Source organism: Apis florea, unplaced genomic scaffold, assembly GCF_048593485.1.
Source record: "Apis florea isolate Af1SG1 unplaced genomic scaffold, ASM4859348v1 contig_2272_pilon, whole genome shotgun sequence".
NCBI classification, from domain to species: Eukaryota; Metazoa; Arthropoda; class Insecta; order Hymenoptera; family Apidae; genus Apis; species Apis florea.
Window position 1 is genome coordinate 357,552 of NW_028256549.1, and position 21,196 is coordinate 378,747.

Genomic DNA, 21,196 nt, shown 5'->3' on the forward strand with positions numbered 1-21,196 from the left:
TTCGTTTCTCTGAAATATCGCGCGATAATTATTTATATACGTTTTGCTCAAACGTGGTGATTTCTTTTTTTTTCTTTTTTCCTAACAATTCGATCCAATTTCGATCCATCCTTCCTTTTTATCGTTATTCGTCTCTCTCTAATCTCGTTTCCGTATTAAAGAAAAGAGAGAGAGAGAGAGAGAGAGAGAAGAAAGGGAAAAAAATTATCGACCAATCGTCGAGTCTCGCAACGGGTTTCTGTTTATTTTCCCGTTAAATCGAACGAAACAAGGAGATGTATTTTTTTAACTTATTGACCGGTTATTAACTTATTTGTACTGTATTCGTTAAATGAGAAATTGAGAACAAACGGAACGATGGTATTGATATAACGCGCGTGTAAACAACGGAAATAATGCAAATAAATGCGGCAAACATACGGCTCCTCGCCGTGTTCATTCGTAGGAATTGAAGCCGCGGGCAAGAGCCGCATAATGCCGAGTTACAAATCGGTACTCCTACGAGGCGGCCGACCGAAATTATAAACGTTTTCGATATATGTTCGCTCGCATCATCGTATAATTAAGCTATTTCTATGTATAATGCCAGGGTGGGGTGCGTAGAGATATCGTTTTCCGCGTTGCGTATTCGTTGCCATTTCGTTTGCCGGAATTATTATATACACGATCCGATTAAATAATAATAACGGCTTGTTTCGCTTTTTCCTTCCCTCTCCTCGTCTCGGCCACTTTTTTTTACCTTCAGAAGGAAAGGGAAAATTCGAATGGAAAGCAAGGGTGGGGCATAAATTGTCGAGTATAGAGACGGGGACGTGACCGCGGCGAGGAATTTTCAAGATTTATCTCCCCGTAGTCCAAGGACTAACTACTTAATCGAGTTAGGCCGGGATACAGGCGAGATTTTCATCAACGTTCGAATCGACCTTAATTACAATCCCTCCTCTCCCTGGCTACCCGACCGGTAAAGACGGCCATAGCTTTTGGATCGGAATGTTAGATTGGGCGTTAGTTTCCTGCTTAACCATCCCTCCCCCACCGTGTTCCTCGTGTTTCCTCGTTTCTTCTCCTCCCTTTCGTAAAACGTAAACCCGTTGATAGAAACACGAGGTGCCGAGGTCCTCGCCTTTACGGCAGGATATTGTTTCAACTAGATCCACCCGTATACGTAAATTCCTCCTCCTCCTCCTCGATCTCGAAACTTTACGATCGCGATCAACTGCGAGGTTCGTAGTTGGCTTCCATCATCCATTTTTCGATATCGATATATCCTTATGATGGAGAAAAGTGGAAGGAAACGCAAGACGAGAAATAAACATTTTTATTACTTCGCTTGATGAATATTCTTTTTTTCGTTTTTTTTTTTTTTTTTTTTTTAAGCAAAGTTCAAATTTCCACCATCTTTTTAATAATAATACTCGTTACTGTAAAAGAAAAAAAAAAAAAAAAAAGAATAAGAAGGGGAGGCAAACCTTTAAAACGCGTAATTACAGAGAAAATAAATACATTCAGATTTTTAATATATCCGTTTCTGCTCGTCTACGGGACGAACGCGAGTGCCTCCTCTCCGATTTACGGAATTACTTTTTTAATCTATATATATATATAATCGTGGATAAATACATCTTCTATCCCTGGTAATTAAAACTGAAGATAGACGTTGTTTCATCGAGACAGCGATACGGTTTTTTTCGTCGATCAATTTTGCATTAACCGAGAGAGGGAGAGAGAGAGAGAGAGAGAGAGATATTATTGATTAAGATGCCGGCATTAGTGGAGTAAAAGAAAAGTTTATGTACGTAAATTCTTCGAAACCTTCACCTACGCCGTTCAAAATTGACCGATTGCGATACCTTACCGAAAGAAACAAAAATAAAATTATCGAAATCAATTTAGCGTGGGGGCCGTTTAACCGCGGTTTAATCTTGGGTCTCGTGTTCGGCGAATTTCGGTGGGGCGGCGAACGATTTTCGACGAAGAAATCTTTCGTTCCGTTATTTATATCGGTTAAAATGATAATTAGACCCGGCCGTTTTAGCCACGAAATTGATTTCCCCCTTTGTGCTCGGCCACGCGCGTTCCATCCCATCCTTACTCCTCCCCCTTTCGATTTTTTACTCCTTTCTCCCCCGTTTCGGGCAAGGTCGGTTCGATCGGTGGGGTCTGGCAGTCGCGGATCAATGGCGATTTAATTAAAGATTATAGCTGGACGAAAATTAAGATTAATCTCACCCCAGCTGCGGAAGAGACGAATAAAAGGGGCAGAGGCGGGGAGGGGGCGATGGTGGTGTGACGTCGAAGCGGTTTGCTCGTCGACCTCGCGGCCAACGGCCTTAATTATTCGATGGAGACAGATGGAGGGAAGGAGAAGGAAGGAGAGAGAGATGGCGCGGGAAGAGGAACGTGTACCTACTGGAAGGAGAGTGGGAGCACGGATGGAAGCGGTTTTTTAAAAAAAAATACGACTAACTTACGGGAATAAGAAAAAAAGGGAAAGAATTATGAAGAAGAATCGCGAAAAAACATATATATATATATATGTGTGTATCTACGATGTGCACACAGATATACGTGGACACAAAAGAGACGATGTAAAAATTTGAGAAAAGAAAGGGAATAAAGGAGGGAGGGGAAACGTGTAAAAGAAGGCGTAGAAGGATGGAAAAAGATGGAGGGAGGAGGGAGGGGAAGGAAGAGATTACCAAAGGGGGTGATACTGTGGCCAACGACGTCGACGACTCTGCACTCCGTCGAGACTCATGACATCCGGAAAACGAGGTCGAGGACAACGACGAAGATCTTAGCACCCTCCGGGTAACCCGAGATATATGTATGCGCTATGTATACACGTAGCCCAACGGAATAAGAGTATATCGCTGTTCTACGAAACACCAGTAGCCCTGCCAGCAGTAGTTTTAACGCGTATACGAGTTAAAAGATAAAGGGGCACGATGGTGGATAAATATATATATATATATATATATGTATAAAAATAAATATAAACGATGGCAAATAAATATCGTACGCTCGTTTACGACCAATTTTCGTCTCGCTTGCTTTACTTCGCATCGAGGGAAAAAAAAATCAGAGTATCTTCTTCGATTCCCTCCCCGTCGATCTATCATATATATCTCCCGGGTCTAGCAACAAGTCTTTGCCGCCGTTGAAAACAAGTTTTTTTTTTTCTCTTTCGTTTCCTTTTTTTTTTTTTTTTTTTTTAGTTCGTCGAAAAGTTTCAGTTTCGATCGTTCGATCGAGTTCCCTTTGAACGTTTGGAAAAAGGAGGCAAGTTGTTGTACGCAAATTACATTACACCCGATTCACGGTTAACGAGCTAATGGAAAGTATTTTTACGGCGATCGAGACGTGGATTAAAAATACGTGTTCTATCGTACGTTAACGATGTGTGGAGATGAGAAAAATATAGGGAGAGAGAGTTGTATCGCGATATCTCGTATCTCGTAAAGGAGGAGGAAAAGGGGCGGTTGATTCTTTGATTAGGTAGCTCGCTCGAAATGATAAAGATTGAGACGCGAATGTTTGTTGCTTCCGACTTTGTTGCTTCAAAGTTGGTTTCCCTTCCGACTATATATATAGGGATATAAGGGACAAGGTAAGGGCGAAGGTTCGCTTTGAAAAAAAATTTGTTGCAACGGGGAAACTAATTAGATTCGAAGAAGCTGTTTTAATCTTGTTTTATAACCGTGTTGCAAACTCATTAGCGACTGAAAATAATTATCGTATAATTACGGTAATTACACGTGAATTATTGCACGATATAATAATAACAAGAGACCGGTCGGTCGCGCTCCGATCCATCGAAAGTTATTTTAAAATAAAGCCCGGTCGTCGAACTTGGAATCGGTTTTCGCGGGTCGATAAATAATATATTAGTGGTACTAATATATGGATAGGATAGCTCGACGATCGAGATTAAACTTACAATTAGCGAGCAACTTGGTATCTTTGGCTCGTTTCTCTTGTGTTTCGATCGATGAGAGAGGCAGGCAGCCCTCTGTCTATGTTTCGCTGCACCTAATAATCGTACTTTGAGTAAAATATCGATACACTGTACATGGATTAAATGCATTTTGCAAATTATTATCGATAAAATTTTCAAGATACGGGATATCTATATCTAGTTGATGAAAGATTTCGAATAATCTTGGTTTCGTGAAATATTGGGGAATGGATGTAACGTTAAGTCGTTTAATTAACCATACGCGTCACAGATATACACGTGTGTATCGAACGATAACAATACGTGAATCCACTATTAGTGTCAACTGCACGTATATTAACCCTATTATCAGAATTTCAGAATATCGAACCGATAGTTTACCAATTTAACTGACATAAGTAATTAATATCACTGCGAGAATCAGGTCATTATGTTATGTACGTGGTTATATATGTAGTTCCGCTAATTCGATTATTTGTTCCATAGAATACGAAATTCGAAGCTATCGATATGCAGCATCGATAAAGGAAGCATATTACAGGTAAATTATCTAATTTTGAAGAGGATACGTTGCCCGTTAAAAAAAGAAATATCCTTCGAAAAAACGAGTCTCGCTTGGGAAAAAATTCTGTACCTGTTGCGCGGAACGAAAATGATCGACTCGAGTCGATCATTGGATTATCCTTCGTTCCACTTGTCTCTTCGATTCCGTGAAATTACATCGATGAAGAGAATTATACACGTTAAAAGAGCGAGAGAAGCGAAATTCGGATCGCGTAAAATATATACAAAGTATCGTAATCGGGATAAAGTTGGGGAGGAGAAATTTGTACACGAGACATTTATACTCGAATATAGTCGGTGGGATAGAAACTCTGGTGAAACTGTAGCTACTTAAGCGGCCCCCCCGTCTCTCGGTACGCGTCTAAAATCTGCAACGGTACTGCAGTACGCTCGTACTACTTTTACACGCTCGTATCTCTTTCTCGTGCGCGCGCCAACTCCCCTTGGTTGCGTGTGTGCGAGCCAACCTGTGCGCTCCGCGCTAAATCGAAAAACTTTACCACTCGACGCTCGAGTCAAGAGTAGAACGAATCGAAATAAAATGATAGTCGATGGTACGAGGGGTTGGGATTAGGGCCAACTTCGGTTGCGGGTGCTTCGGAACGATAACGATGGGTCGAGAGAGAGAGAGAGAGGAGTACATTTGCACGAAAACGAAATACGGACATACGGGGATAGCATCGCGCACGATCTCTCAAGAGCGCAGTCTCTCAAGATTCCATCGATCTTTTTTCTTTCTTTCTCTCTTTCTTTCCCTCCCCTATTTCATCGTTTACCACCTTATGAATCCTCTCTTCCGTATTGATATATCTCTTTTATCAAAAGATAAAATTACACGATTAATAAACGAACTTTTCTCTCGTGTATGACAGAAGCCTATTGCATACGCCTGAGAGATGACATTATTCTATTACGTTTGGTATATCGAATATTAGAATACTTGGAGAAATGGAAATTTTAAGTTAATATCGAAATAAAACGAACGATATCGATTTTCGTAAATAATCAATAGTTGCGAAAGTCGTTTTTTTTATTATCGTAAAAAAAAAAAAGAGAGAGAGAGAAGAGGAAAAAAGGCAAAAATATAATTAAGTCGTTTCGCGTCTGAAATTTTAATCGAGTTAATTTTTATTCGTACGGAAAAACTCGATAAACGTCAATTAGGATGAAATTATATCATGGCAGAAAGGTGTGACGTATGTAGGAAGTGACGTGCTCATTGACGTATCATTAATCAAAGTTCAAAGCAAGTATAGCTTTAACCGGTAAACCGTTTAAATTATCGAAGTTTCTAGGAAAGTAGAATACCCCGTTATGGTATTGACACGTTGATCGATCGTGCAACTTTGAAGAAATAAATACTTTAAATGAAGTCGCATAACAGATTATTCTTTAAATAATACGTTTCTGCTTTTTTTTTTTCTCGCAACTAACCGTGCGATCGTTTAAGTTTCGAACGAAAAAAACAAAAGAAAGGAGACGAGAAAAGAATAGATATTCAAAGGAGTATAAAACAAAACTATATTTTAAGATTATCGCGTCGCGTTACCCTCGTTTCACGTTCTCCATGGAAAACATGGCGTTGCCTCGCCACCTTAATTCCCTCCTTTTCGTATACAGCGATCGACCGTTGGCCGAATCGGTCGAGGCAATAACACGAGAAAACGCCACCTGTTTCCAAGTGTTATGGAACCTCGGCCCTCCACGTTCTACCGCCATCCACGCGGATAAACCTTTCTCTCCGGCCCTCGCTATAGTTTCGTTAACACCCACCCCTATCAACATCATCACCGCTAACCTCACTCTTTACGGCTCCACGAGATTTCATCGCCAAATATTACACACCGCGCCTCTAATCCGCGCCTACTTTTCCTCCACCTTTTCTTCTCCGCCCGGACAGAACGCTTCGAAAATCGAACAAAATAAAATTTACTTCGATACCTTTGATCGCTTGCTTAAATAATTATTCCGAAACGATTGGAAATTTTTTGGAAAGATTATCGAGAAGAATCGTTTTTGGGTAACCAATATCGATGACGAGAATTTTATTTTAGTTAACCGAGTAACCATTATCGAAGTCGGAAACTTTATTTTGATATCCATTAACCAATATATCGACGAGAATAAAATAGAAAAAAAAAAGAAGAAAAAAATTTTTCCGGTTATTTTCACGATCGTCGTGAATTTTTATCAATATTAATATCCATATTAATATTTACGCGAAAATATATACATATAGAATTTGTATGTTTTAATCCTCACCATTTCGATAGCCGGTGTCATTTTTTTTTTTTTTTTTTTGATCGGTAATAACACCGATTAACGCGGATAACGAAGAACGAACGAATTTTGATTCGCCGATATATCATATTCGTAACTTTTAAAATCTATTTAATCCCGTAATTTTATATACATTTTGACTCGCTTCCAACTAATAATCAATTTTCGCCCCTCTCCTTCGTCCACCACCATCTTTATCGATTAGTTTTAGAGATAACGGTAGCGGTAATAATAATTATGAAAAACGCATATTCGTTTCCATTCCTTATATAATTTCTTATGATTTATATATATTTTTGTTACAGGAGGGCCGCGAACATTTTCTGCTAGGCCTTACCGAGGAGGTTGGTTCCATTCGCTCGTTTGGTTTGGCTAATTATATTAATCGGTAGAATTTTTCTCTCTCCAATTTCCATTTTCTCGATGTATCTCTGTGTATCTCTATATATTTTATATAGACACCTCTATCCGAATTGCATTCGTTTCCTTCTTCTTATCTTTTACTTTTCCATTTCTGTGTGTACGCGTGCATAGTATCTCTATTCTTTTATACGATATCACGCGATCTACGCAAACGATACTTACCAACATCCTACCCTTTCGTTTCGTCTCGCGTAGATCAATTGGCGCGTTGAATTCGGTCAAATTCGAGGGAACGGAGAAACGTTCGTTGGAACGGTTTCTTTCGGTTGTCAAAAGGACGATGGATCCCTTGTGTTGTCTTTCGATATTGAGAAATGTTACGAAAGTTAAAGAAAAAGACTCCCCCCCCCCAACCTGTGTCGTTTAAAAAAGTTTCTGTGCCCCGAGGGATCCGATAGCGGTAGTTTTTTTTTCCCCCTCGTATAACGAACCCGTCGTGTAACGCGTCAAAGTATTCTCGTCGTCGTCTTTTGAGAAATCTCGTACGCGATTCGAATTTAAACATCTCGATACTTCGATATTATACGAAATTTATCCATAACATACACGTAACTTTATTTCCACGTATATATCGTACGTAGTTTTATTTTTATGATTTATTGTATATATATATATATATTAAATATATTTTGGAAAGAGGCGGTGAAAAATTGGTTGACGAAGCGATTCTCGACAAGAACGGTAGCAACGATGACGACGACAAGATTGTCGCTCGACTGACGCCTCGAGTACCGAGTCTCGTTGCTCGGGGCGGCAAACATTCGCGACATTCTCGACATCCATTGTCGGGTACCGCCACCGACGACGACGACGACGACGACGACGACGACGACGTCCGGCGATGCGCACTCGACGACGCTCCTCACGTTCCTGATCGTCGTTCTTCCAGGACGATCGCTCAACCGTGAAATTTCTGCGCGAGTAGAAAGCAAACGAGATATCGTTTTAAGAAGAAATTCGAACGGTTGGAAAAAAAGAGAGATCGCCGTGAATTCATTACGTTCCGCTTCGATTCCGCCGCCGCCATCTTCTTCTTCTTCTTCTTCTTCTTCTTCTTCTTCCCGACCGACTTTCAAATTTCTCCTCTCCTCTTTCTTATTTTTTTCCAATTTACAATTTTTCCCTCCCCTTTAGTATAACTCGACTACGATTTATTACGTCCCCTCTTCTCTTCCAAATCCATCCATCCATCCTTTTCGAAAAACTTCCCTTTTTCTTTTTTTCTTTTTAATAATATCGAGGTTGGCGTAGATTTCATTGTCATTTTTCGGACATTTTTCCGCGATTATTATCCGCTTTGAATGTCACAATGCTGGCGAATATTTGAAAGACGCACAAAAGACTCGTGACGGTCAATCTTTGGCTACGATCCTAAAGTAGAGCTTGGAATGCGCATGTGCAAGTAAATAAGAGGAAAAAAGATGGATAGACCCTTCCCCCTCCCCCCATCTTCTTTTTGCGATCCCCTAATATCTACCGCTGAGCTTCTTCTTTTTTTTTTTTTTTTTCCCCTCTCCTTTCCCCCCTTCCTCTCCTTTTCCTCCCTCCCCTCCCCTCCCCTCATTGACCTAATCATTGAAATAGTTGACGTTTCGTTCTACGATTAACGATTATCGATCGTAATATCTTTTTTGCAATTTTTTCCATCCTATTGCTATTCAACTTCGTCCAGAACTTTCGTTTCTTCGAACGATTCTCTCTCCGTCGTATCGATTAATTCCATGTCGCTACACGCTAATTATTCCGCCGAAACGAGATAAATATTTATCTTGGAAATTGTTCCTCTTTTTTTTTTTCGCGCGCGCGCGCGCCAAATACTTGGCGTTTCTCGCGAGTAAAATTCCTATGCTATCGCAAATATTTATACTTTTCGAATCGATGATAATTTTATCGAATTTTACGATGAGGAACGGCACCGTATTACGCCGTTATATAATTAAACGCGATTTAATTTCGTTCGCCGGATTATCGATCTTCCTCCTGGTTGAAATTAATTTAAGCGCGAAGAATCGAAAAGTGTGCGAGAAAGGGGGAGGGGGAATATGGGGAGAGGTAAAAAAAAAAAAAAAAGAAAAAAAGAAATCGGATCTTTGGAATAAATCTTGGGATTACAAGGTAATAATTTCCACGATTTACGCCGAAGGAAAAAAAAAAAAAGGGTTTCGCTCGCAAAGATTAAGAGTAGATAGATAGATAGATATAGGAAGAGGGGGAGGGACGTAGATGGAGAGTAGATTTATTCATTCGTACGAGAAATGAAATTTCAACGACAACGCAACACCTGTGCCCCGGAGTTTAAGTTCTCACGGAACGCTAGGAAACGCTGTATCCGGTGTAGCTGATATATCGGACCTAACCAAATTTCTTCCCCATCCTATCCTATCGTTTCGCAACTTTTTCCATAGAAACTGCATTACCGAATCGGGCAAAATCGTAACCCTTAAGTTTTGTATGCACGTACGTGTGTTGCACGCAGTTGCACGGGTCGAAAGAACGAGTCAATTTGTAAATTATCTCTCGAATCGAGTGTGGAATCGTTATCGATATCGATCAGGATTTTTGTTTGCCGCGAGCAAACGAATAAGGGCAAATAAACGCGCTCGCGTATATAAACAATATTAACCCCTCTCCCCCTCGTGTGTCTCCTCCCGTTTTATTATTACACTGTGTATTTACATTGGTATCACGTTCTCTTGTCGTACAATGTTTCCCTTTAGTTTCTGCTTAAATGCACAATTATATACACGTAAGATAAAATAAACGAATGAAAGATAATGAAAGATTTTTTTTTTTTCTTTTTCTACTCCCTTTTATCCCGGCTAATCGATTTTGTTCCCGGGATCATCGTTTTCAAAGAGAGATAAAAGATAAAGGGCGACATAAATTTCTAACCTATAGCTATTGTTACTTGATACCGATAGAGAATGTTTTGTTTTGATAAAAGGATAGGAATAGGGGGAGAGGGCGGGGGAGGAGAAAGTTTCGAGTTGATTCCTGTTAGATGCAGATACGAGACGCAGAAAGGGTTAACGGATGATAAATCGGATACGATAGGAAAACGGTGGCGAAAGGAGAAAGATAGGAGTGGATTCGTTGGCTGCGATGGGTGGGGGGAGGGGGATAAGAAGTGGGGAGGAATAAGGTGGTTTGACAGGTGGTATAAAAAGGCAAGTTTGCCGATGCTTTCAAGCGGTAGCGAGCAATATCCGTCGGAAAGGTGTGTATGTCGTTTCGTATCGCTTCGCGAGCGATGGATATTGTTTCCTCCCTGACCGAAAGTTGAAAAGATACGGGACAAGTTTTCCTCTATCCTCTCTCTTCCTTCTGGGGGCGAGGGGGGGAGAGAGGTAATGGGGTTCGGAGAGGTTGGCGACAGCTGCGGAAGGTGGCGGGGACAAAAGCGGGGAGGAAGACGGTATGTCGAGGTTGCTAAACCTCGTAACCTGGTAACAAATCATCCGACGAGGAAGCGACCTGCTATACACTTCCTGATTTCTATCCCCCAACCCCCCTTGATTTATACGTTCATCTTGATTACAATTGATTCCAGTCCCACGATATCTCCACTCCCGCTATCCTATCTCCATCCTATTTATATTCGCGTTGAATCCGAAATTTCGAGAATAATTGTATTTTATCGCGGCTAGCTGCTTCTCTTCCCCAGCTCTTTGGGGGACCAACTTTAAAACTTCGATACCACTATTGGTCCGCCCCTACGTGTTTTCCAGATCGTCCAATCTCGAACGAGTCGTCCGAGAGATTCGTCTTACGATCCTACGATTTCGGGGATGGGTACACGCGCGTTTACCACGTTCGCGCGATAAATCGTACGGAAAATGCATATGCATAAGTATAGGTTTGTACAAGTTTGCGACCACGCGTTCCGTCGCGTGTACGCGGCTAACGTGGTTATCGAATTTACATGTATGCATTCATAGAAATAACCCCCTCCTCCTCGCCGCGTACAGACAGACGGAATCGTTTACGTAGAATACGTTTCCGTGTTAAACGGCCGGGCTACGTGATTTCATTCGCGATACGAAGTCACGATCGTTCCACATCCGTTGGAAATATGGCGCCTCACGTTTCGTCCAGTGATGCACGGCCCCGCACTCCATAAAGCACGCGAAACCGGATCAACTAGGCATTTAGTACGTAGGAACCCTGCATCGTGCCCGCTTCCGGGATTCATGCGTCACCTCGAGATTCGTGTTTCGCGAGGAGCAACGTTTATTCTCTCTGTATCCATCTTCCTCCCTTAAACGATGGAAAGAAGGAAGAAAAGTAATTACAAGGAAGGGATCGATCGTTTTCGTCGATCGAGTTATGGAGGGCGGTTAGTGGAGAGGAGGGATAAAGTGGCGGCAGGAATCGCCAAATAGCCAACCGGTCATTGCGCTTGGCTAAAAAAGTAAAAGAGATCGATCGACCGGCCGAGAGTCTCTCGCTTTTCACCGACCAACCCTCTTTCTTTTCTTTTCAAAACCTGTGTGCGCGCGCGTGTATGTGTGCGCGCTCGTTGTCGCGTAGCCGATCTTTGATTTTTCAACGACCAAATTTCTTCGCGTGCCACCTTCGATCGATCTCCTTCGCGTGCCTTTTCGCTCCGTCCCTTCCTTCTTTTTGCTCTCTTCTTTCGATCTCCTTTCTTTTTTTTTCCTCCCCCTCTCCTCTTCTCCTCTCTCTCTCTCTCTCTCTCTCTCTCTTTCTTCCTATCCCCAACATTTCAGTTTTATTCCTATTTTTCCCCGTGTCGCAACCTCTTTTGCGTCACCCCTTTCCCGAATCGCCAATCCCCCTTCTCGTTCTTTTGTCCTGGCCAGCAGGCCAAGGTTTTACGGCTGATCGTACGTACGACCGGTCGAACACGCCCGCACCCACGATTGATTTCTCTGATTTACTACTACTACCACCTTTCCATCCATGATTCCGCGAACTTTTCCACCGTCCTGGACATCTTTCTCTCTCTCTCTCTCTCCAGCAGTGATTAATTCATATACGAACGATGAATAGACGCGAAATATAAATGTAAATAAATAAGGAAATAAGGAAAATTTGAGGAAGAGGAGTGTATAAGGGGAGTGTAAACGATACGTGATCGCGTATATAATCTGTGCAGTTAACCGAGTGGATCGTATTGTTAGGAACGGGTATAACTTTGGAAACTATCGTACAAATATCGTAGGATTCCTTGGTCTGGATGGGAACTCATTTGCCGGGCTTAGGTTGCAGATTTGGTTAACAACAATGTAAACTTAGCTCGAGAGAGAGGAGGGAACTGTCTTATGTTTGTACCGTGAGGGAGAGGAGCAAAGTAATCGAGATATATGGGTATTAAGGAGGAAGGTTGGTACGATTGTCCAGTAAGACGACGCCGGATCCTTGTAAATCGCCACAAGCCTCTGACAGTATTCTCAGCCGTATTAACTCCGACTAATACCTAACGTTTCTTCCCGGATATTCTCGCTTGTTGTTTATTTCCCGCTAACTGAAACGCTTTATTCCGCGTAATCTTCTCCGCCCCCCTCCCCACACTTTGATTCCATTCGTTCCGTTCCAAGCACGCTGTTAATTTTTAGAAGGAAAAAATTTATCCGCGTTATATATATATATTTTATTTATCTGCTCGAATTATTATTATGTTTACACGATGTTACGATCTTGTCGCGTATTTGTATATACGCGTATACGTGTTATCGAAATAATAGAGGTTAATTATATAAAAAAGAAAAGAATCGAGAAACGAGGTCGCATTGATCGTACCACGTGACGTAGAGAGTGTAGGAAAAAAATTTATATACGTGAAATTTAATAATTTTTAATAAAAAATATATATTAATAATTAAGATTCCTCGAATGTTTCTATCTTAACGTTAGTTTTATCTTTGATTCGATTTGTTTTTTTAAATTTTTTCCTCTTTTTCTTTTTTTTTTCGTGGAATCACATCAATCGAAAATTTCTTTATTCAGGTGTCATATTTGCGACGGTGCAGCATCTGATATTTTTTTCTTCTTTTTATTTTGCGTGATCTCGATGAAAGAGGCTTTTACGGTTTCGTCGATATTCAACACGCGATCTAGAAACAAAACCGTACACGCGTATCATTTTTATGATTTACGCGAAATTTCAAAACTACGAGAATAGAGCTAACTATTAAAAAAAAAAAAAAAAAAAAAAAAAAGATACGTATGAAAAAGTATTAGTGGAATATTTAAAAAAATTATTATTCACACTTTCGTGAACGCCACGCGTTTCGCTCCCGTCGCGTTGAATAACAAAAATTATTTTCAACTTTTGAAATTATATTGCGAATAAACGTTGATTTATTATTAAATCGGTGATAGTTGGATGGCGTGTATTGTGTGCTTCTGGTAGATAAGCGCGAATAGCAAAGTTAAATAAATTTAAATCTTTATATCTTTCGTATCGCGACAAGGTTCGCAGCACGCGAACTTTGATTTTTCACATTTTCGAGGAGGAGCGTGGTGAAAAGGGGAGGGGAAAAAAATTTTAATAAGAAAACTCCTTTCGAAAAAATCCGTGCCGTTGAAGTTGCTTTTTGTTTTATCCCGATATCTCGATTCGTTGGCGAGATATAAGGATTCAAAAAGTGTCCATAACTCTTAACGCGAGGCGGAGATCATGAATGGACTCGCGACCCACTAACCCACATTTTTCCTTCGAAATGCATACTACACGTTTCCTAGAATTCCCGCACTAACGTCCTTCCAAGAATCGCCGCGGCTGTCGGAATAGGTCGGTCGAGACGAGAGATGCGAGCGAGAGATCAAAAATTACCTTTCTCTTTGCGCGACGATATCTCGACAACCCGAACTCGTATCGGGATGAATGAAAAGGCATTTTAAAGGGGAAGATTCCGCGCTTCCGATCCTCGTTCCCTCGTCGATCGAAAATCGCCGTCTTCCAAGTTACGGCCATTTAAAGTTTTCTTCGATTTTAATCGCCCGGTTCGATCGAGCGACAAGCGACGACTCGGCGTCCGAATGAATTGGACGACGATATTAAAGAAGCAAAGCGAGAAACAAACAAAGAGAGGAATAGACGAAACGAATGATAGAAAGATAGAAATAGGAAGCGCGAGGATCGTTGCGGAAAGTTGCGGTCGTAGAATGCCAATGGGTGCGCACGTTCGTCGCTCCGATTGTAAATCAATTAGTTCGCATTGTAAATAAATCACCGTTTTACACCTCTACTGTGCCGCGCCGTGCGACATTCGTATGAAATTTATTGCCCATTTTCGTGGATGTCACTTCGATTTTGCGCCATGCCTACGCCACGATATCGCGATTATACAAAAATATCGCGTAAAAATCGCGCAATTTAATATTAATAATTTCTTGCGATGATTCCAGATTTTTTTCCCTCTTTTTTCTTTCGTATATATATATATATATATTTTTTTTTTTTACAGAATACACGAAATAGAGATAATTATCACGATCCAGAATTATTTATTCTCTTTTCGTTTATCACGGGTTTTGTAATATCAAAGTTGAGCGATCGTGAATAATAAACGTGTCGGGATAAAAATATTAATTACGCGTATCGTTGAAAATTCAAAGTGATCATCTTTTAAAAGATCTTTTTTAAATAGGATAAACTCTGGGTGTATTCTGAAAAAGTAAATATATGTTCGGAAGAGCGACGATTATTGATCGTTTATTATCGTGAGAAAGGAAAATCTTGAACTTTCTAAATTCAAATAAGAATACGGAGATGGAGATAGAATCGCGCAACTAGATCGAATCAATTGTTCAAAAGAAAAGATAAATATCGGGAAGAGAATAGAGAAAAGAAACTGTGCTTTAAATTAACTTGGTAAATTAAATCGTGGAAATCGTATCGTTCGAAAAATCAGAAATTCATGGGAAATACGTATTGTATCGATTTTTCGTAATATCGTATCGCGTATTCTTCCGTTTTCGTATATTCTCTTATCTTTTGTATACGTTATCGAGATATGTCTGTCCTGAGATGCACACAAGTGATGTTTGTTTTCAACGGTGTAACCTATGAAAATAAATTATTATTATAAATTCGCGGGCAATATAAGCGAACAATGGATCGAATTGAATTTCGATATGCTGCGCAATACGTGTATTATAAGCATGGAAATTATTATTATTATTATTATTATTATTATTTCTTTTTGTTTTTAGATACTATTGAACGCAAATTTTATCGCGAACTTGATATGAAAACGTGTTTTTAATGTTTAAAATTTTATATCATATTGATTTTGCGTTGCGTCGTTGTGTATGATAATTGAATTGAGAAAAAAATTTCAAATAAATAAAATATAAATATGGAATAGATAAAAAGTACAATGATAAAATAAAACGATGAAATGAACGAACGTAATAAGAAATAAATAAATGTAAATAGAGGGAAAAATATATATATAATTTTGCGACGCACGGTGAAATTTACTCGTAATTATTCTATTAACCGAATTTGAAACGAAATATAAAATGATATCGTTTTCTTTTTTTTTTTTTTTTAAAAAAACGTACAATAACGTTTTTAAATTTTAAAAATACATCAACTTAGAAAGATGGAAATGTAAAATGATTTTATTTCTTTTTTTTTTCGTTTACCTTTCCTCTTGGACGTACATTATAAACTTTACCTTTTTATTTTTCATCAACTGCGTGAAACATAATTGTTGTTTCGCTCGTTTTCCATCGGGTTACGCACTCGTTTATCGAATAATAAATTTCCCCCTTTCTTTCGCATAATTTTTCCCTCCGACGTATCGTATCGTTCCGCGCATATCGATTTCTTCGCCTTTGAAAATCGTGATTCGGGGGGAAAGAGAGGTACGATTCGAATGTTCGTAAAGAAAAAAAAAAAAAAAAAAGAAAGAAAGAAAAGAAAAGAAAAGGAAAGAAAAAAGGAAAAAAGTCAAAGATGGATCGGATAAATTTGGCGAGATCTCGCAAAAGGATCCGTCCGATGGTGGAACGATAGGAGACACGGATATTAGACGTGTTCGGTGTAAATCAGAGAAGATCCGCCTAAACGAGGAACGAACGGGGTTTTGCACGGGGGGCGCATGTAGGTGGGAAGAGGGCGGACAGAGAGGACAAGCCGAGGACGACGTTCCTGCCAGCACTGGCGTTAATGCTAATGCTAATGCTAATGTCGATGTTAATGGCGTTGACGTTGTCCTCTGCCGATCTGTGCTCGCGAATACACCCACCGCGCCTACACTATCCCGACAAACCAAATTGATTATACCACCGATTTCTACCGTTCCGTTATAAGTAACTTCCGAACCGATCCCCTCCTCGTTTTTCCTTCCTTCCCTCCTTCCTTATTTCCTCGATTCCTTCTTGCTGACGGATTAAAATAATAATAATGATGATGATGATGATAATAATAATAATAATAAATATGCAATAGCGGAGGGGAAATGGAATTCTTATTTTCGACGCTCGTCTTCGCCGAAGAAGAAGAAGAAGGAAGGGATAAATCGATTGGATTCTTAGGTCGAAATGACGTCATCGCCGTTGACGACGTAGACGTCAATTACCGCTACTACCTTTACTACCGTACCGCATTTGCATAAACAGCCACGACTCAATCTCTATGCTAATCGACTTGTTCGAGTCCGAAAAGTACCCGTGTTAGATGCATCTGAATTCGTGCATCCATATATACGTATATCCATCTACTCGTGCATCGATATAAGTTATACGCGTTTCTTTTTTTTTTCCTTTTTTCTTTCTTTTTTTTTTTTTTTTTTTTTTGTCTTGGCGATATTTATCTCGAGGGGAAAAACGAGTATCGTTCGTTCGTTCGCTTTTAATTGAAATGCACGCAAAATTTCGGTGTTTATATATTTCGATTACGTATAATGATATATATATATATATATATATATTTCAAGTTTTTCTATTATAGATAAATACGAACACTGGCTGGTTGATGCGAATCTCTCTCCACGGTACACCTGTAATGCGGATATTTCTGCAACACAAGCAATATTGACATCCAATGATGCAAGCATTATTCCTGAATCCGGATATTGGAATTTTATCCCATATAAATACGAATACTTTATAGAGAAAATATTTGCGCAAAATGTTGCACATTATATTTGCGCATTCGGCATGATAATTTGTCAGTTTAATTTGACATTTGACGTAGATATTCATAGAACATCGATAGTATCTTCTTTTCCTTTCTTTTTTCTTTTTTTTTTTTTTTTTTGTTTTCCTTTCCATTCTCGATAAATAATATACGAACACACGTATATTAATATCGACGAGGGTGTCGTTAAATTTTCATTACAGAGATTAACGAGTCAGTTCTCGTTCCTTTTTTTTCTCTTTTTTTCCCCTTCCCTTTTTTCCTCTATCTGGCTTTTCGTTTAATCTTTAAATTAATACTCTCGATACGTATATATATATATATATATACACACACACACGCGCGAATACATACGATACTATTTATAGCGAAAATAGTATATAAAGCGCGAATAAATATAGAACGTAATTCCGGTAGAACAATGGTAGATAATGGTAAGTCGGAGGAAACAAAGTTTCCTAGCGGGAACAGAAAGAAAGAGAAATATCGTTTAGTTTATTTTTGTGTTCCTAAATTGGATGCTGGATGAACAAGTGAACTCATTTCTGGAGTGAAAAAATCCGATTTACCGAAATTAAATTAAACCTCCGCGGTAACCTTTGAAATTAAATTTTTTAATAGCACTTTGAGTGGCCAACTCGTACGGATAATAACCCAAGAGTTAGAAGATAGTTCACGCGTAGGGAAAAATTTCGTCGTCGAAACAGGAAGGGAAGGGAAGAGAAAAAAATTGGGGAAAGAAAAATCGTTCTCTTCGATTTCCTCGTGAAATATGCATGTATCGCGCGGTGAATTCGAAGATTTCTCGATCTCGAACGCGGACTGTAAACTAGGATCGACTGGGATATCGAAGAATGGGACGGTGGCTGCTAAGCCAGGATCCGCGATTTATATTTGATCGAACTGGATGCCAGGTCCTAACGCGGTCAATCCTTGCGAGAGTACATCTGCGAAGCCCAGGTCTCCGGCAATAATTCGAGAAAGATCTTCCTGACGACGTTGACGGCTCCTTCGGGAATGGATCCCCGAGATAAATGGAAACTCGCGCCATTCAGACCCTTCTTCCCCTCCGTGAACACGATGAAACGTCGCGTAACTGTAATACTTGCATCCTTCCTCCCTTCCTCCTTCGTATTTTCAGGTAAGAACGTCTTTTTTGTTCTTTCTGTTTTTTTTCTTTTTTCCCTCTCCATATTTTGCCATATTTATCGCGAAGAAGAATTAGGAAACGGTAGACGAAGATGCACATTCGCAGCGTTGTGGACGGCAACATGGAGGATCGAATAACGAAGAAACGAAGGTTTCTTATCATAACGCCATCTCGGGGGATAAAGTGGAAACGAACGAGTTACGAGAGAGCGGAGAGAAGAGAGAATCGTTTCCGTTGTCGGAGGGGTTAGTTAATCCGGTTAGTCGAGAAGTTACTGGTCGAATCAGCGGAAGAGAAAGACACGGACGGTTAAGGAAAATCGACGATAGAGGCGAGAGAGAGAGAGAGAGAGAGAGAGAGAGAGTTTAGTCGCTATTATTCGTGCTAAAGTTTACCACCTTTACCAGCAGAAATTCGATCGATTCTTATTTATCGCGAGTCATGCTGACTCGCAACTTTGTCGTCGACTTTCGCTCCAACGACACTTTCTTCCGTCCACATCTGTTTCGCGACTTTGTTTCGAGAAAAAAACGAGAAAAACAAAAACTGTAATCCGATTTTCACGAAAAGTTTGTCGCCGCGATAAATTCTTTTTTTTTTTTTTTTTTTCTTTTCCAAACCTTTTTCCAAAATATTACTCGAAGAGGGGGGGGGGGGGGGAAATTGCATTAGAACGCGCGTGCGTTATAATTTTTCGAACGATTCGATTCGAAAGTTCGAAAAGACGAGCCGAAAACGAAGAGCCGAGTCCGAGTTATATCGCTCGATAGGAGGAGGGAAGAAATGATGGATGAAAATGTTATCGCTCGGATGGTGATTTCGGAAAATTGGTGTTCGAGCGAAACGAAAGTAGCGACATTTGCATGGGAAAAACAAAGTTTGAAAATTCGTTGGTTAGAATGAAAAGGGGAGGGGGGAAGAGAAAAGGAGAAAAAAATATCACAGTTACCGCTCGGGTGGAAAGTTGGGCGGAGGAGGGTTGCCGCGAAGAATACCCATTTTTAATCTGGTAGCTCTCGTCTAATATTAACTGGAATTTAAAGGGACCGGGATAAGAGATTGCGGGTCAAGAATAAAAGGAAAAAGAAAGAAGACACGGTTAAAATGGGATCGGTGGAGAGAGAGAGAGAGAGAGAAAGAATCGCCCCAACGATTTCGCGCTACTACTGAAACAATCATATTTTTATCGCTTAAACGTTCTATTTTGTATACAGATATATATATATATGTATATGTATATCACTCGTACCATTTTTCAACGCCATTCTCTTACGCGTAAAGATCTCAAAGAATGTCGCGATCTTACAAGCATTTATTAAGAATAAGCATAGGAAAGTAAAGGAGAGACGGTGATCACGATTCGTCGATCGTGAAGAAATATTATATTTGAAGTTTCCCCCTCTGCCCCCTTCTCCCTCCTTTTTCCTTCTTCGATTCGGTAATAATACAATTTAACTTTTACAACACGGCTCGGATCTTTGCTTTCCACTTCGTCGAGAAATCCTATCTCGGTTCATCCCTTTTATTATTATTTCTCGTACTCTTTTCGGAACGTTGGTACAAAAGGAAAGTAAGAAGCGGAAATGGTTGAATGCATCGCATATCGCGCTGTGAAAACTTTTCTCATTTCGGTTCGTTTAACCCGAGAATGTGAAGGACGGCTATTGACCGACGTATGACGTAGGATAAATTAATTGAAAAAAACGAACACAAGTGGAAAAGAAATAATATATATGTATATACAATATTTAATTCTTACGGTCGTTTCGCGTGATTTTCTCTGTCCTTTTAGAAAAAAAGAAATTATTTAGCTCGTCCATTAGGAAGGACATCCGATCTGTTTGTCGATCGTTTCATCCGTTAATACAGGGTCGTTATTATTATGTACTTTGCGTGTTGTGTTTCCCATAATTCGTGGCGGTATGCGTATTTGTAGCACGATTGTACGGTGCAATACGAGTGCGATACGTATTATACCTTCTCCTCGTCTCCTCTGTTAGCGTACTCCGTAGCGCGGCTAACAGTTTACATACCGAGCTAACATGCACTGTTGTTCTTGCGTAGATATTACATTTTCCGCATTTATATATGGTTATTGCGTCGTTCCTCGTGATGTATATTTTTTTCCCCTCCCCTCGTCTCACGGCTATTGCGAATAGCCTCCTATTTCTCGGTAAATGAAACTTTGTCAAGTTTCGTTCTCCGCGCGTACAGCACATCGACTTGGAAACCCGTCCGTGCATCTCATTGATAATCCTTTTATCCCGCGCTTCTCCCCGCGCTTTCCAGCCGAGATAAAAGAAAAATTTATTCGAGTGTATTTATGTGTGTGTATGTGTGTGTGTGTATATATATATATATACACGTATCCGGTTGTAGTAAAAAGTAGCGAGTAGTCTTTTACGGAGAAAGTCCTAAAAGGAAAATAAAAAAATTTGTGGCCGAGAATGAAACACGATGATGGAAGTGTTCGGTGTAATGCGGTACGGGCGGTTTTTATCGATACTGGTCGATTCTCGATCCGTAACAAAATGTTTGAACAAAATGTTTATCCGGATATTTTAACGACAGCGGTTATTACGAACGTTTACGATTACGATACTCTTCTTCTCGCGTTTATCGTGCATCTTCGTTCGTCTGGATCCGAATGGATGAAAAATAGACGATTGGTCGCCTCATTTTTTCCTTTTCCTTTTTAAGATTC

The 21,196-nt window shown here is 40.0% G+C and overlaps 1 protein-coding gene across 1 annotated transcript in view; it reads left to right on the forward strand.

Annotated features, from left to right (window-relative positions):
- The window catches only part of LOC100872722 (adhesion molecule nephrin), a 55,125-nt gene that overhangs the window by 23,233 nt on the left and 10,696 nt on the right, over positions 1 to 21,196 (forward strand). Inside the window, exon 3 of the mRNA XM_086902699.1 lies at positions 7,108 to 7,146. Within this exon, the coding sequence (XP_086758825.1) occupies positions 7,108 to 7,146 (39 nt within the window). The remainder of the gene's footprint in view (positions 1 to 7,107; positions 7,147 to 21,196) is intronic.